Source organism: Rhinatrema bivittatum, chromosome 1 (genome assembly GCF_901001135.1).
Source record: "Rhinatrema bivittatum chromosome 1, aRhiBiv1.1, whole genome shotgun sequence".
NCBI lineage: Eukaryota > Metazoa > Chordata > Amphibia > Gymnophiona > Rhinatrematidae > Rhinatrema > Rhinatrema bivittatum.
Window position 1 is genome coordinate 696157171 of NC_042615.1, and position 13396 is coordinate 696170566.

The following is a 13396-nucleotide window of genomic DNA, read 5'->3' on the forward strand; positions in this document are numbered from 1 at the left end:
ATGCTAAGGAAATACCATACTATAACATCAGATAGAAAACTCTTGGCAGTATTACATTTTGTAAATTTTATCAGAAAAAAATGTTCAAGTTATTCAAAAAGGTGACTTTTTTCCAAGTAAAAACAATGGGAAAAAAATGTCAGAATAATGAACAGAAAAACATAAATTTTTAAATTCCTAAACTATTTCTTGGTCTTCACTATTCTCCCTTTTTTATCTGTTGCTTTCTATAGGTGTTCATTTCGCTTAGATTAGTCTTTTACTTTCTCTCAGAGGTGTACCTAGAGTATTTGACACCTGGGACAGATACCTCTTTGGCACATCCCCCCCCCCACTCTCCCCCAATATGTAATTTTAAAATTTCCTAAACATTGATAAAATATTTCAAAACAGCAGACACATCAAACACCACCCAATTAAAATTAATAAGGATTTTAAAAATTTCCCACTCTCCATATCTGTCATCCTAAGATTTTTTAGACTGAGGGCACGCATACATACACACACACACACACACACACACACTCCCTCTCTCTCATAGACATATATTCTTGGTGAGAGAGAGGGTGCATGTGTGTGTGTGTGTGAGAGACACTTTCTCTATACCTCTCACACACACATCCTTTGTGTCTCTCTCATATGCTAATACACACATCACACACTTCCTCTTTCTCTCTCACATACACATGCAGATAAAAACTGAATTGGAAACCACAAGCCAGATTCTGTATGCAGTGTAACAATGGAAAAGCAGAAAATGGCTATTCCTCAAAACAATACAATCAAGAAATATAAATCAATCAAAATAGTAAAACCATACTAAAAAGTATGACCTTATTTTTGATGATTTTTATTGTTTATAACATTTGTTGGTTTAAGTTTGTTGAGTTCAGTTTCTGTGAAACTTTTAATTTAATTTTGTGTGTGTAATTATGTACATCGCTTAGGCCAATTGTGTTAAGCGATCAATACATTTTTTAAAAACAAAACAAAACATTTCAAAACAGCTGATGAATAGAATATTATTCAATAATTAAAATCTGCACAAATGTTTACCAATTTTCTAAACATTGATAAAATATTTCAAAACAGCAATCATCAAATAACACCCGGTAATTAATACTAACAAGGATTTTAAAAATTCCACACTCTCTATACCTGTCATCCTGAGATTGTGTGACCTGGGGGTACACACAAAAAAAAAAAAAATATGCTCCCTCTGTCGTTCACATACATACATGTTTGGTGTGAGACATAGGGAGCGTGTGTGCGAGAAACAGACAAGTTTCCTCCATCTCTCTCACACATACACGCTTCCTCTATATCTCTCACACACGATTCCTGATTCACCCAGGCACACACATACACAGGCTTCCTCTCTCTTACCCCCAACCCTGCACACAGGAACCTTTCTTATATACATGAATGAGTGAGAGCCTGTGTGTGTATGAGAGGATGCCTGTGTGTGTATATGACACAGGCACACAAAACAAACACACTCCTCTATGCACTCACTGTCTCATACACACGTTCTCACAGATCATGGTCTCTTGTTGTCTTCAGGCCATGGTGGGATCAGCTCCACCACGCTCCCTCCCCCCCCAGGCAGGAAGATCAGTGAGACATTGTCATCCACTTCCCCGGGTGTGCCACTCCAAGCCTGTTCTCTTCAGCCGGCAGGGCTTGGGCTCCTAGCTGGAATGTTTCTTCTTCCCAGGTGACAAGAGGTTGATTAGTCGCACAGTCGCTGGCACCCCTTTCCTTGTCAGAGGGCAGACCGCCCTCCTTGCCCTCGCCCACTTAGCACTCTTTCTCCCCAAAAGGCTATACTACTTTGTACCATTTTTTCTATGCTTATTTCCATTTTAAATATTTAGTTATTTTAGCACAGAACATCCTAGTTACCACTGTGCTAATAAACCCCAACTATTATTACCAGTGGCCACAAAAATAAAGTACTCAAAACTGCTAGTTGGAGAAATCAACTCACATATCCATCCAGCTCTGGTGATGTTGCAGAGCTGAGTGGTTGATCTCTCGGCTCCTCGGAGCTCTGTGAATTTATCCTTCTTCACCTTTCCTAACCTGTGAATTGTTTACCACCACGGACACCTATTAGTTATTGAGACTTAAATGGACTTTGTTGGAGGTGCACAATCTGTTGCTATGGCCGGAAGACTAAGGAAAACAGTGACGGAAACGCTGGCAGAACAGGACGACAAAATGGCTGCGGGAGCGCATACTACCCCGGAAGGCGTCTCCAAATGTATGCTATGGTTGCTCACCAAGGCTGTATCGGCGGCTCTAAATGATCAACTGCAAAAGCTACAATCATCTTTGGATGAACTACATGAAAAATTGGAAAACAATATGGTGCTGATGGCCATGGAGGAGAGAAAAAGCCAACAAGAAGCCAGACAAGATGATGCTGAGGCCTCTATTGCATCGCTGCAAAAAAAAAAAAAAAAAAAGAATTTAGAATTGGAAAATAAACTAAATGAGTTAGAAAATCACATTCTGAGGAATAACGTTCGGGTGATAGGATTGCCTGAAACTCTTCAGGATGAGGCTCTGTTGTGGTTCGCGAAGTAGCTGCAGGAGACATTAGGACTGGTTCTCAGAGCGGCAGATCATTGTGTAATGAGCACACCGGCTGGGACCTCAATTAGTTGCTAACCTGAAACCCAGACAAGCCACTGCGAAATCTCAACTACCCTGACAAGGCTAAAATTCTGGAATACTATAATAAGAAAGAGCTTCTTTATGAGGGCCACAAAATTCTCTTGTTCCCGGATTTCTTCACACGTGTAACCGTGGCGAAATGAGCACTCACGCCGTATTGCATACAACTTTTCAACAAAGGAATTCAGTTTGCCTTGCAGTATCCCTCCCAAGTGCGAATTTTTCATTGTGGAGCTGATCATCTGTTCAGTATTAAGGAGAACATTGAGAAATTTCTCAAAGAAGTTTGATGAAATTCCCAGAGTCCATTTCAATGGTAGTTTAGTTCCAGTTGGGAGCTGATTTTCTCCAATGTTTTGGTTGATTGCATTTGCATTCTTTGGTTTCTTGGCTCTATTACTTTTCAGGACGCTCTTCACTTGTCCTTTGGGGAAACCAGCGTTTGAACCTTGCATCACACACAGGTGGTTCACATTATTTTCCAGTTATTTCACAGTTCTCCAGAGCATGGGGTCATGCTTCCTATTCCACGCAGTGCAATGAGGGAAGAAATTTCCGTAGAAGAAACCATGTCTGGGTCTGGAGCAGGACGGGATTTTGGGTCTGAGAGTTCGAGAGTTCAAGAGTTCTTTGATAATGGTTTAATGTGTGTGAATGTGTAGCTGATTCTGAACACTGTTTTTCTAGGTTTGTGGTACCCACCTCAGAGTCTGGAGTTGGGGGGTGGTGTCTAGGCTGGGGGACCTCTCCTCCAACAAAAGAGTTTTTGGTCACAATTTCTTCTTTGCCCCAACTTATATGGCTAATATTAATGTCTGTTCTCTTAATGTAGCTGGCCATTAAAAGGAAGAAAGTAATCTCTGATTTGAAAGGAAAACGCACCACTACTGCCTGTTTTGTTTTTTTTGGGGGGGGTTGTTTTTTTGTTTGTGTGTTTGTTTTTTTTACAGGAAATCCACTTAAATGATGTAGAAGTGCGGAAGGAGTTGGCAGGAGATTGTTTTTTCTCTTCCTACATGACAAATTTGATTAGTAAGACAATACCCTTTATCTCACAGAGTGTAGGTTACTAACCTAGAGGGGAGATTTGTGATAGTGCGAGGTATGCTTCAAGATTTGAAGATCTTATTGGTCAGTGTATATGCACCCAATAATTACTCCCATGCTTTGTTCACTCAATTATATAAACATAGAAATGACGGCAGAAAAAGACTAATCGGCCCATCCAGTCTGCCCAGCAAGCTCCCATACTTCTGTTTCACGAACCACCAAGTTCAGGGCCCTTGTTGGTAACTGTTTGATTCAAATTTCCTGCTATCCCCTGCCATTAATGCAGACAGTAATGTTGGAGTTGCATCAAAGGTGAGCATAAGGCTTAATGGTTAAGGCTACTAACTGCCGCAAGCAGCAAGTTACCCTGATGCTTGTTTACCCAGACTGCACAGATCAATGCCTTGTTGGATGTTGTCTGAATGTAAATCCTGTTTTCCACATTTCCCCCTGCCGTTCAAGCAGCGAGCAATGCTGTATATGCATTCAAAGTGAAGTATCAGGCTTAATTGGTTTAGGGTAGTAACCGCAGTAATAAGCAAGCTACCCCCACGCTTATTTGTTTACCCAGATTGTGAAGTTAAGTCCTTGTTGGTTGTTACTTGAATGCAAATCCTCTTTTCCACATTTCCCCTTGCCGTTGAAGCAGACAGCAATGTTGGAGTTGCATTAACCGGGCGAAGGTTTATTGATTAAGGGTAGTTATCACCAGGTAGTAGCCTCCACTCCAGTAATCCACCCCCATGGCTCTTCTCTTCATTCACATCCTCTAGCCTTTATGGATTCACAGTTTTATCCCATGCCCCTTTGAAATCCTTCACAGTTTTAGTCTTCACCACTTCCTCCGGAAGGGTATTCCAGGCATCCACCACCCCCTCCTCCGTGAAGAAATACTTCCTGACATTGGTTCTGAGTCTTCCTCCCTGGAGCTTCAAAACGTGAGTCCTAGTTCTACTGATTTTTTTCCAATGTAAAAGTTTTATTGTTGACCATGGATCATTAAAACCTTTCAAGTATCTGAAAGTCTGTATCATATCACCCCTGCGCCTCCACTCCTCCAGGGTATACATATTAGGTTCTTCGATCGCTCCTTTTTGGTGGCCCTTCTCTGGGCGACCTCCATCCTGTCTCTGTCCCTTTGGAGATACGGTCTCCAGAACTGAAACCAGTACTCCAGGTGAGGCCTCACCAAGGCCCTGTACAAGGGGATCATCATTTCCTTTCTCTTACTAGATATTCCTCTCCCTATGCAGCCCAGCATTCTTCTGGCTTTAGCTATTGCCTTGTCACATTGTTTCGCCAACTTTAGATTGTTAGACACTATCACCCCAAAGTCTCTCTCCTGCTCCGTGCACATCAGCCCTTCACCCCCCCATCAAATACAGTTCTTTCAGATGTTCACACCCCATATGCATGACTCTGCACTTCTTGGCATTGAATCTCAGCTGCCATATCTTTGACCACTCTTCCAGCTTCCTTTAAATTCAGTCTCAGTCTCTCCACTCCTTCCGGCGTCTCCACTCTGTTGCAAATCTTAGTATCATCTACAAAAAGACAAACCTCGTGGCCTGGTTTTGGCCTCTGTTGGAAACAGGATGCTGGGCTTGATGGACCCTTGGTCTGACCCAGCATGGCAATTTCTTATGTTCTTATGTTCTATCCTGACCGCAATGTCGCTCATATATATATTGAACAGGACCGGTCCCAACAATGATCCTTGCGGCACTCCGCTTAACACCGTGCTCTCTTCAGAGTAAGTTCCATTTATTATCACACATTGTCTTCTGTCCGTCAGCCAGTTTGCAATCCAGGCCACCACCTCGGCACTCACTCCTAAGCTTCTCATTTTACTCACAAGCCTCCTGTACGGGACCGTATCAAAAGCTTTGCTGAAATCCAAGTAGATGACATAGAGCGCTCTTCCTCGATCTAATTCCCTAGTCATCCAATCAAAAAAAGTCAATCAGATTTGTCAGACAAGACCTTCCCCTGGTGAATCCATGCTGCCTCTGGTCCAGCAATTCTTCTGACTGTAGATAGTTCACTATTCCTTCTTTAAGCAGCGACTCCATTACTTTTCCTACCACCGAGGTGAGGCTAACCAGCCTGTAGTTTCCAGCCTCCTCTGCTCTCACTTGTGAAGTGGGACCACCACTGCTCTTCTCCAATTACTCGGCACCACTCCTGTTTCTAGGGATCTATTGAACAGGTCACACAGCGGACCCGCCAGCACATCTCTGAGCTCCCTCAGTATCCTGGGATGAACCTCATCAAGCCCCATGGCTTTGTCCACTTTTAGTTTTCCTAGCTCTTCCCATACATTCTCTTCTGTAAACGGAGTTACATCTACTCCACTCCCCTCCAGTTTTTTGTTAACTAGCGACGGTCCTTCTCCAGGGTCCTCTTTAGTGAACACCGAACTGAAGTATTTGTTTAATATTTCTGCCATTTCTTCATCTCTCTCCACACATTGATCCTTTTCAATTTCACTATACCACTTTGAACTTTTCTCCTTTCTCTGATGTATCTGAAAAATGTTTGGTCACCTCACTTTACCTCTTTGGCAATCCTTTCTTCCGCTTGACTTTTTGCTGTCTTGATTACTTTCTTTGTCTCCCTCAATTCCACCAGATATTCTTCCTTGTGCTCCTCCCTTTGGGATCCTTTCTATTTCTTGAATGCTGTTTTTAGCTTTTTTGTCAGCCACCTCCTTTGAAAAACCAGATAGGTTTCATTTGCTTTTCTTTACTTTAACATATAGATTAGTTGCCTTGGTAATTGCTCCTTTTAGTTTGGTCCATTGTTGTTCCACATCTCTCTTGTTCTCCCAGCCTTCTAGTTCTTCCTCCAGGTACTTCCCCATTTCAAAGTCTGTTTCTAAACTGCAAAACTCTAGTCTTCGTGCTTCTTCTCCGTTTCCTATTTGTGATATGAAACCATACCATTTGATGATCACTGGTGCTGAGGTGGGCACCCACCTGGACATTAGAGACATTATCTCCATTAGTGAGCACTAAATTGAGTATAGCTTCCTCCCTCGTCGGTTCCATTACCATTTGTTTGAACAGAGCCGCACTAAATTGAGTATAGCTCCCTCCCTCGTGGGTTCCATTACCATTTGTTTGAACAGAGCCGCTTGCCTATCTCTATCACTATCTCTCTACTACTGTTAGATTCTGCAGAAGGGATTCTCCAGTCTACATCCAGCAGATTAAAATCTCCAACAATCACCACTTCTCCCTTCTTTCCCATCTTTTGGATGTCTTCAACCGGATCTCTGTCAAGCTCTTCCATTTGATTTGGAGGCCTGTAAACCACTCCAATAAAAATGGATGCCCCATCATCTTTTTTTTTTTTTTTTTTTTTTTTTTTTAGGTCGGCCCATAGTGCTTCTTCTTTGCCCCATCTTCCTTGCAGCTCAGATGCTTGGATATTGTTTCTGACAAAGCCACTCCTCCCCCTTTCCTGTCCTCTCTGTCCTTCCTTAACAAGTTATAGCCCGATATTGCCATATCCCAATCATGAGATTCAGTGAACCACGTCTCCGTGACAGCAACAACGTCCAAGTCTGCCTCCACCATTAGAGCTTGCAGATCTGGGATTTTATTGCCCAAACTACGAGCATTTGTGCTCATAGCTTTCCAGCTTTTCTCGTTCAGGTTACTGCTTTTCTTGAACTCCTTTTGTGACTTATTTAGTTGAGTTTTGTTATCCCCTCACCCTTTTCCATTGCATTTATATTTTGGGGGGTGACATTCTAATTTCTTTCTGCCACCCCCGGCATCTAGTTTAAATGCCTAATGACATACGATTTGAATCTCTCTCTTAGGATCCTTTTTCCTGCCACAGACAGATGTAAGCAATCTTTGACAAAGAGCTTTTTACTGTTCCATACACGGCCCCAGGCCCCAATAAATCCAAAATTTTATTCCTTACACCAGGATTTGAGCCATACATTGAAGTTATTAGCATGGCTTAGCCTCTCCTTCCCCTACACAGGTAACACTTCTGAAAAGGCAATGGTTGTCACCATGTGACGAATCTGCTTCGCTAGAGACTGGAAATCTCTCTGTATCACTTGGATGCTGTTTCCAGCAAGGTCGTTGGTTCACAGATGGATGATATCAACTTTAGAGTCTTTGCTTTCTTCTTTGATCATTTTATTTGAATAGCATTTCTGCTGGCCGATGATCCTGGGAGGCTTTTAACCTTAGAGTTTCCCCTCGCTAAGAGTTCCCAGATTAGTGCCTCTGATGACAGAGTCACCCAGCACAATGAGCTTTTTCCTTTGGTTACTGATTGTATTATGGAATTTCTATAGGCATTGGGTTTCTTCTTTCTTTTCAGATAACACTTCAATCTCTTTCCCATAGCTTCTTCAATATTTAATACAGAGAAGGTGTTTTGTACTTGTGCCACTTGATACAGCGTGTGTCTTCGTACTACAGGTCTAATTCTATCAGAGCCCACTGTAATCCTGTTTTTTAGTTCCTTAATGCCCTGTGTGAGTGGGAGGGCAGATCTGTGGGCTGCACAGCTGCCAAGAACAAGTGTCTGTGGGTCACAGGTCTTATCCTACCTAAGCCCACTATAAACCCCTTTTTCCTTGGCTTTTGGTTTTTCTGTGGTAATGAGGAATTAATTCCTGAATAATGTAAAGTGGGTGAAACTTTCTTTATTGCAGCTAATTCAGCTTTAACTACAGCCAGCTCCTTTTTCAAGGTAAAGAGTTCTGAACAAATGTTTCCAGATGATTTCCATCAGAATAAAGGCTCCACAATAGTTACATTGGTAGTCCTCATTTTGGTAAATTTATTTGATGGATAACACCTAAGGAAATACCAAATTTCTAATTTATCTTGTTGCCAATTATGTATTTAGGCAGACTATATCAGAAAAACAAACTAGGGGTGGGTGGGTAGAGGGGCAGGAGGGAGTTAAACAGTTAACACTTGGCCAGGGCTGTTCACTGGACACTATCTGCTATTGATTTTGAACAGTCCCTCCCCCAGATTTGGCTAGCTAATTTAAACTTTTTCCTTAGCTCTCCCCAAGAATTTGTACTTCTGGCTGTATCCTTGAAGTTCAAAGCAGACTGAGACATTCTCCGGCTGTGGAGGGAAGGGCATCTGCTGTCATCACCACCACGCTTTGCCTCCTGTACCTGCTGCCTTTCAGCTGAACTAGCAGCTAAGTCCACACCAGGAAACCCAGCTACTGGACCAAGGCACACCTCTGAGGGACCATGGAAATCACCTCAGGAATTGTCAACAGAGAAGGGACCTTTAGGAATCATTGCAGGAGAACGGGGCTTTCTATTCCTGAATTTAGAATTTCAAATTTCTCTTTTCAAAAAGCTCAAAGCAATCCCCATAGGGAGATGCAGGTCCACCATCTGATGGAGTCGGAGAATACTGGCAGGCTGGGATCACTGCAGGGTTATGTATACTGTGACATAAGCTTGCTCCATCTCCCATCTGCTGGACAGGGGAGCATAAATCCACTGCTCCTGAAGTCCATCTGTCTACACACTAGGAAAAGGAATTTTTCTGAAGCACTCCTACAGAAGGCCAATATCTGGAGAAAGAATACATTTTAAACTGAAGGACCGGGAAAGTAATTCTTAGAATCAACCTTTTCTTGTGGCTTTTTTTTTTTTTTTAATTCTCATAAAAGAAAAAAAAAGCAAACATGTTATCTATTAAAACAAATATTCAAGTCTAATCTTTAAATTTCTAATTCCGGTGCAGTTGAAAAATGCTTGTGTTGACTGAGGAAAATATGATTAGCTCAATTTAGGGAAACAGCATACGGTATGTACCTTTTCAAAGAAAAGCTTCAAACTCTCCGCAATGAGACCAAGAAGACCACAGCTACTTTTTACCAGCAGATTTTGCACCAATTCTCAAAGTGAAGATACACACATACTTTCACTTGGAAAAACTTACCACAATTCAAAACACCCAGGGACATTTGCATGTACTTTTAGTGGGGGTATTTTTTCATGGGGGGGGGCGGGGGGAAGTGTTTAGAGTTGAAAATTAGATTTACATCATGTCTTTTCCTTCCCCAGCCTAATCCACAACCTTGAGACTGCCTCCTCTAAATACAAATAAAAGCATAATGCCTACATTTTAGCTGCACTGAGGGAGGGAAATTTTCAGACAAGCAATTTATTCAAGTAAATTACTATTTACTTGTGCCAATGGCTCTGAAAATTGTCCTCTTAAAAGTGGGGTTTCACTTTTGCTATTAGAAAAAGATGCATACTGCCCTGGCAGGCCTAATGCATAAGAGTATAAAGGGAATTGAACAAGTTGAAATGTTTGACATGCAATCTAAAAAATATTTTAATACAGTGTAACCTACAGGAACTGAACATTTCTTTAGGGTAAAAGCTCATGCTGTTCATTTTCTCTCACTTTTGTGACCATACCTCAATATTTTTGCTAGCCACATTCTTCACAACAGCAGGAAATAACTCTGATGCATTTTTTCCTTTTGCAAACCATCTGGAAAAACAAAATTTAAAACAATATATATTTTTAGTAATAATTCTCAGAGGGTCTCTAGGCCAAATACCTGAAGTGATGCTAAAAATGCTGACACTTATTACAAACAAAAGACCCTCACATACATGAACACCAGAAAGTGTAAATCTGAATTACTGAAAACAGATAATTTCCAATATGCAGCAAAATCTTTTTTGTTTAACTATGCTTATTTTTCTTCCCCACCCAGCTCCCCTTTGAATTTTGTGAGTAGGACTACTTAGTTATTTAATTATATTTAACTGACTCAGTATGAAAGTATAGCCAAACATTTTTGGCTTCTCATCCTTACATCAAGTGACATTTGGCCAGGGCCGGTGCAAGGGGATTAGGCACCCTAGGCGAGCCTTCTCCCTTGCGCCCCCCCTCCTGGTCTCAGCCCCAACTCCTACATCGTTCTCGATCATGCCCACCAACTGTGTGGTTTTCTGGGTCGCGAGCACGTTGGGCACTGCTTGCGGCCTGCCAAATCTCTACTCCTCTTTGCCGCTGCTTGCGGCCCCATATGGCTCGCACCCAGTGGCGCACCAAGGGTCTCCGGCACCCGGGGGCCAATGCATTTGTGTGCCTCTCCAGCATCCCCCTTAATCCTTCTTGTACTAATGCTTAAGATCACAGAAAATCAATGGCGTCTCTAGACAGAAGAACTTTTTTGGGGGGGGTGGGGGGGAGCCAAAATGACATTTCTTCATCACACCCACCTCTATAGCATGGATCCTGCTTTAAAATTGGTTATTAAAAAAAAAAAAAAGTGTTAATAAAAAAGTCCAAAGGGTCTTCTGTGTAATTTTAAAAAGCTGGCCAGTTTCACACTTCTATTAAAACTACTATAAAATTATTTGATAGCCTCATTCAACTATTTTCTATGTGGCTATGAGCGTGAAGTCTGGAATATATAGGAAGGGACAGAATGTCAATATAAATCCTGCACTTCCAGTTCTGTGCATCCACTGAAATTCCCCCAAACACTGGAGCTTGGATGTTTCCCTTACAGCTCATCATAGTAAAAGATATTTTCAAATTCTGGTGTCACCTCACAGTAACAGCAGCACAAACACCTTCCACTGCCAGGCACATTGTGAACTAACACAAAACCCCGCAAAAAAGACATTCAAAACCTATACTGCAATCCCATCGTAACATAATAATAATACCAAGGACTCAAACAACAATAACCCTACCTGTGAAAAAGCAAGAGTAAATATTACACTGGGTCCTAGAATACCAATACACTACCTACTGAGGAAACAAAACAAACCCGATTGCTATAGATCCCTATATAGACACTACATGTTGCAGAATCTCTCATCATGGTCACACTCACAGAGCAGAGACAGACCCTCACCAAATACAGAATACAAAATAAAGGAGCACAAATTAGACAAAAACTGAAATGAAAACTGTGTATTAACAATGGAAAAACAGAACCACCATTCCTCATAAAGCAAATAAAATCAAGAAACATAAAGCATCAGTTATAATAGTAAAACCATACTAATAAAAGAATATTTTAAAACCACTGATAAACAGAATTTCTATTAATTAAAATCATATACATTTTTTTACAATTTCCCAAACACCAATAAAATATTTCAAAACAGCACATATATCAAATAACATCCAATAATTAAAACTAATAAGGATTTTAAAAAGCTCCTGCTGTCCCTTTCTGTGGGAGCTCTTGATTTCCAGTCACCCTGATATTGTCGAAGATTAGGAGGTTATCCTCTCTATCACACATACTCACATGTCCATTCTCTCTCACACATACACATTCATGCTCTTATATCCACCATAACCTCTCGCTCTCACAGACACTGACACACTCTCAGGCTCTAAGACACTCTCTCCCCTCCACACCCCTCCCACATAAACTCTTACTCCCCTGGATTTTCTCATACACACTCATGCTCTCACACTCACTGGCTCCCTCACATACACACACCCAGGCAAGCTCCCAGTCATTCTCACACACACACACAGACCTCCAGGCAGGCACCCATGCATTCACACACATACACCCCCAGGCAGAGTCCCATTCATACACATGCACACACTAAAGGCAGACCCCATCTCTTTCTTTTGCCAGCAACCTCGGAACCTCTCTCATTCCTCTGCTGCCACTGACACTGCTGCCGCATGGCTACTGGGGAGGCACAGATTGCTGCTACTGGCACTGAAGCCCATTCTGCTTCCTCCTCTGTGCAGGCCCCGTGGGCTTCTACTTCCTCCATGCTGATCTCGTACATTGTGAGATCTGCATAGAGAAAATGCTACTCTTGCACATTCCCAAAGATTACATGTGCCAATCACTAAAAAGTAATTTTTTTTTTTTTACCTTTGCTGTCAGATCTTAGTTTTCTAATCGGTTGGTCACAGGCTTTTTTTTTTTTCCACCTTCCCTTTCTTATTTTTTTGCCAATTCCTTTTATATTGTCTTTTTTTTCTATTTCTTTTCGCTCCATCTTCTTCCCTCAAACACACAGTCAGGTTCTCATTCTCACATGCTCTCTCTCTCACACACACACACAGTCTCTCACTGGCACATGCTGTCTGACTTACACACACAGGATCTCACACATGCACACATACACACTCTACAGGCCCTCAGCCTCTCTCTCACCTCTGGGCCTCCTCTTCATGGGTTGCCGCAGGATGGGCTCTGCAGCAGCACTGATCTTATCGGGCCGCCCGCCAATGTGGGATCCACGGCGGCCCTGCTACCGGCCTCTTCCTCTTCTTGGGCCGCTGCGACTTGGATTCGCAGCGGCCCGTAAGTGCTGCTCCTCTTCTTCACGTGCTTATGCTCCTCCTCCTCCCTGCCCACGCGGCTCCGGCAACGTTTTCTTCCGGGGCCGCACAGGCAGGAAGGAGGAGGAGCACCTGCAAGCTTAAACGCTACCTTTTTCTTCGGGCCGTGGTGACGTGAGCTAGACCGCAGCCCTGCCGATCTGCCTGCGTGCTATGTGTCGCTGCTCAGCCACCAGTGGGATGAGGTCCACCGGCGGCCGTATGAGCCTCCCTGCGCCTGGGGGCATTGGCTCCCCTCGGGATACCACTGCTCGCGGCGTCCCCTAATACTCGGCACCCTAGGCCCAGGCCTAGTGCTTCCA

At 42.6% G+C, this 13396-nt stretch overlaps 1 protein-coding gene across 1 annotated transcript in view; it reads right to left on the reverse strand.

Moving 5' to 3' along the window:
• The window catches only part of AP3B1 (adaptor related protein complex 3 subunit beta 1), a 1093919-nt gene that overhangs the window by 977242 nt on the left and 103281 nt on the right, over positions 1 to 13396 (reverse strand). Inside the window, 2 exon segments of the mRNA XM_029575420.1 lie at positions 10169 to 10244; positions 11460 to 11464. Coding sequence (XP_029431280.1) covers positions 10169 to 10244; positions 11460 to 11464 — 81 coding nt within the window.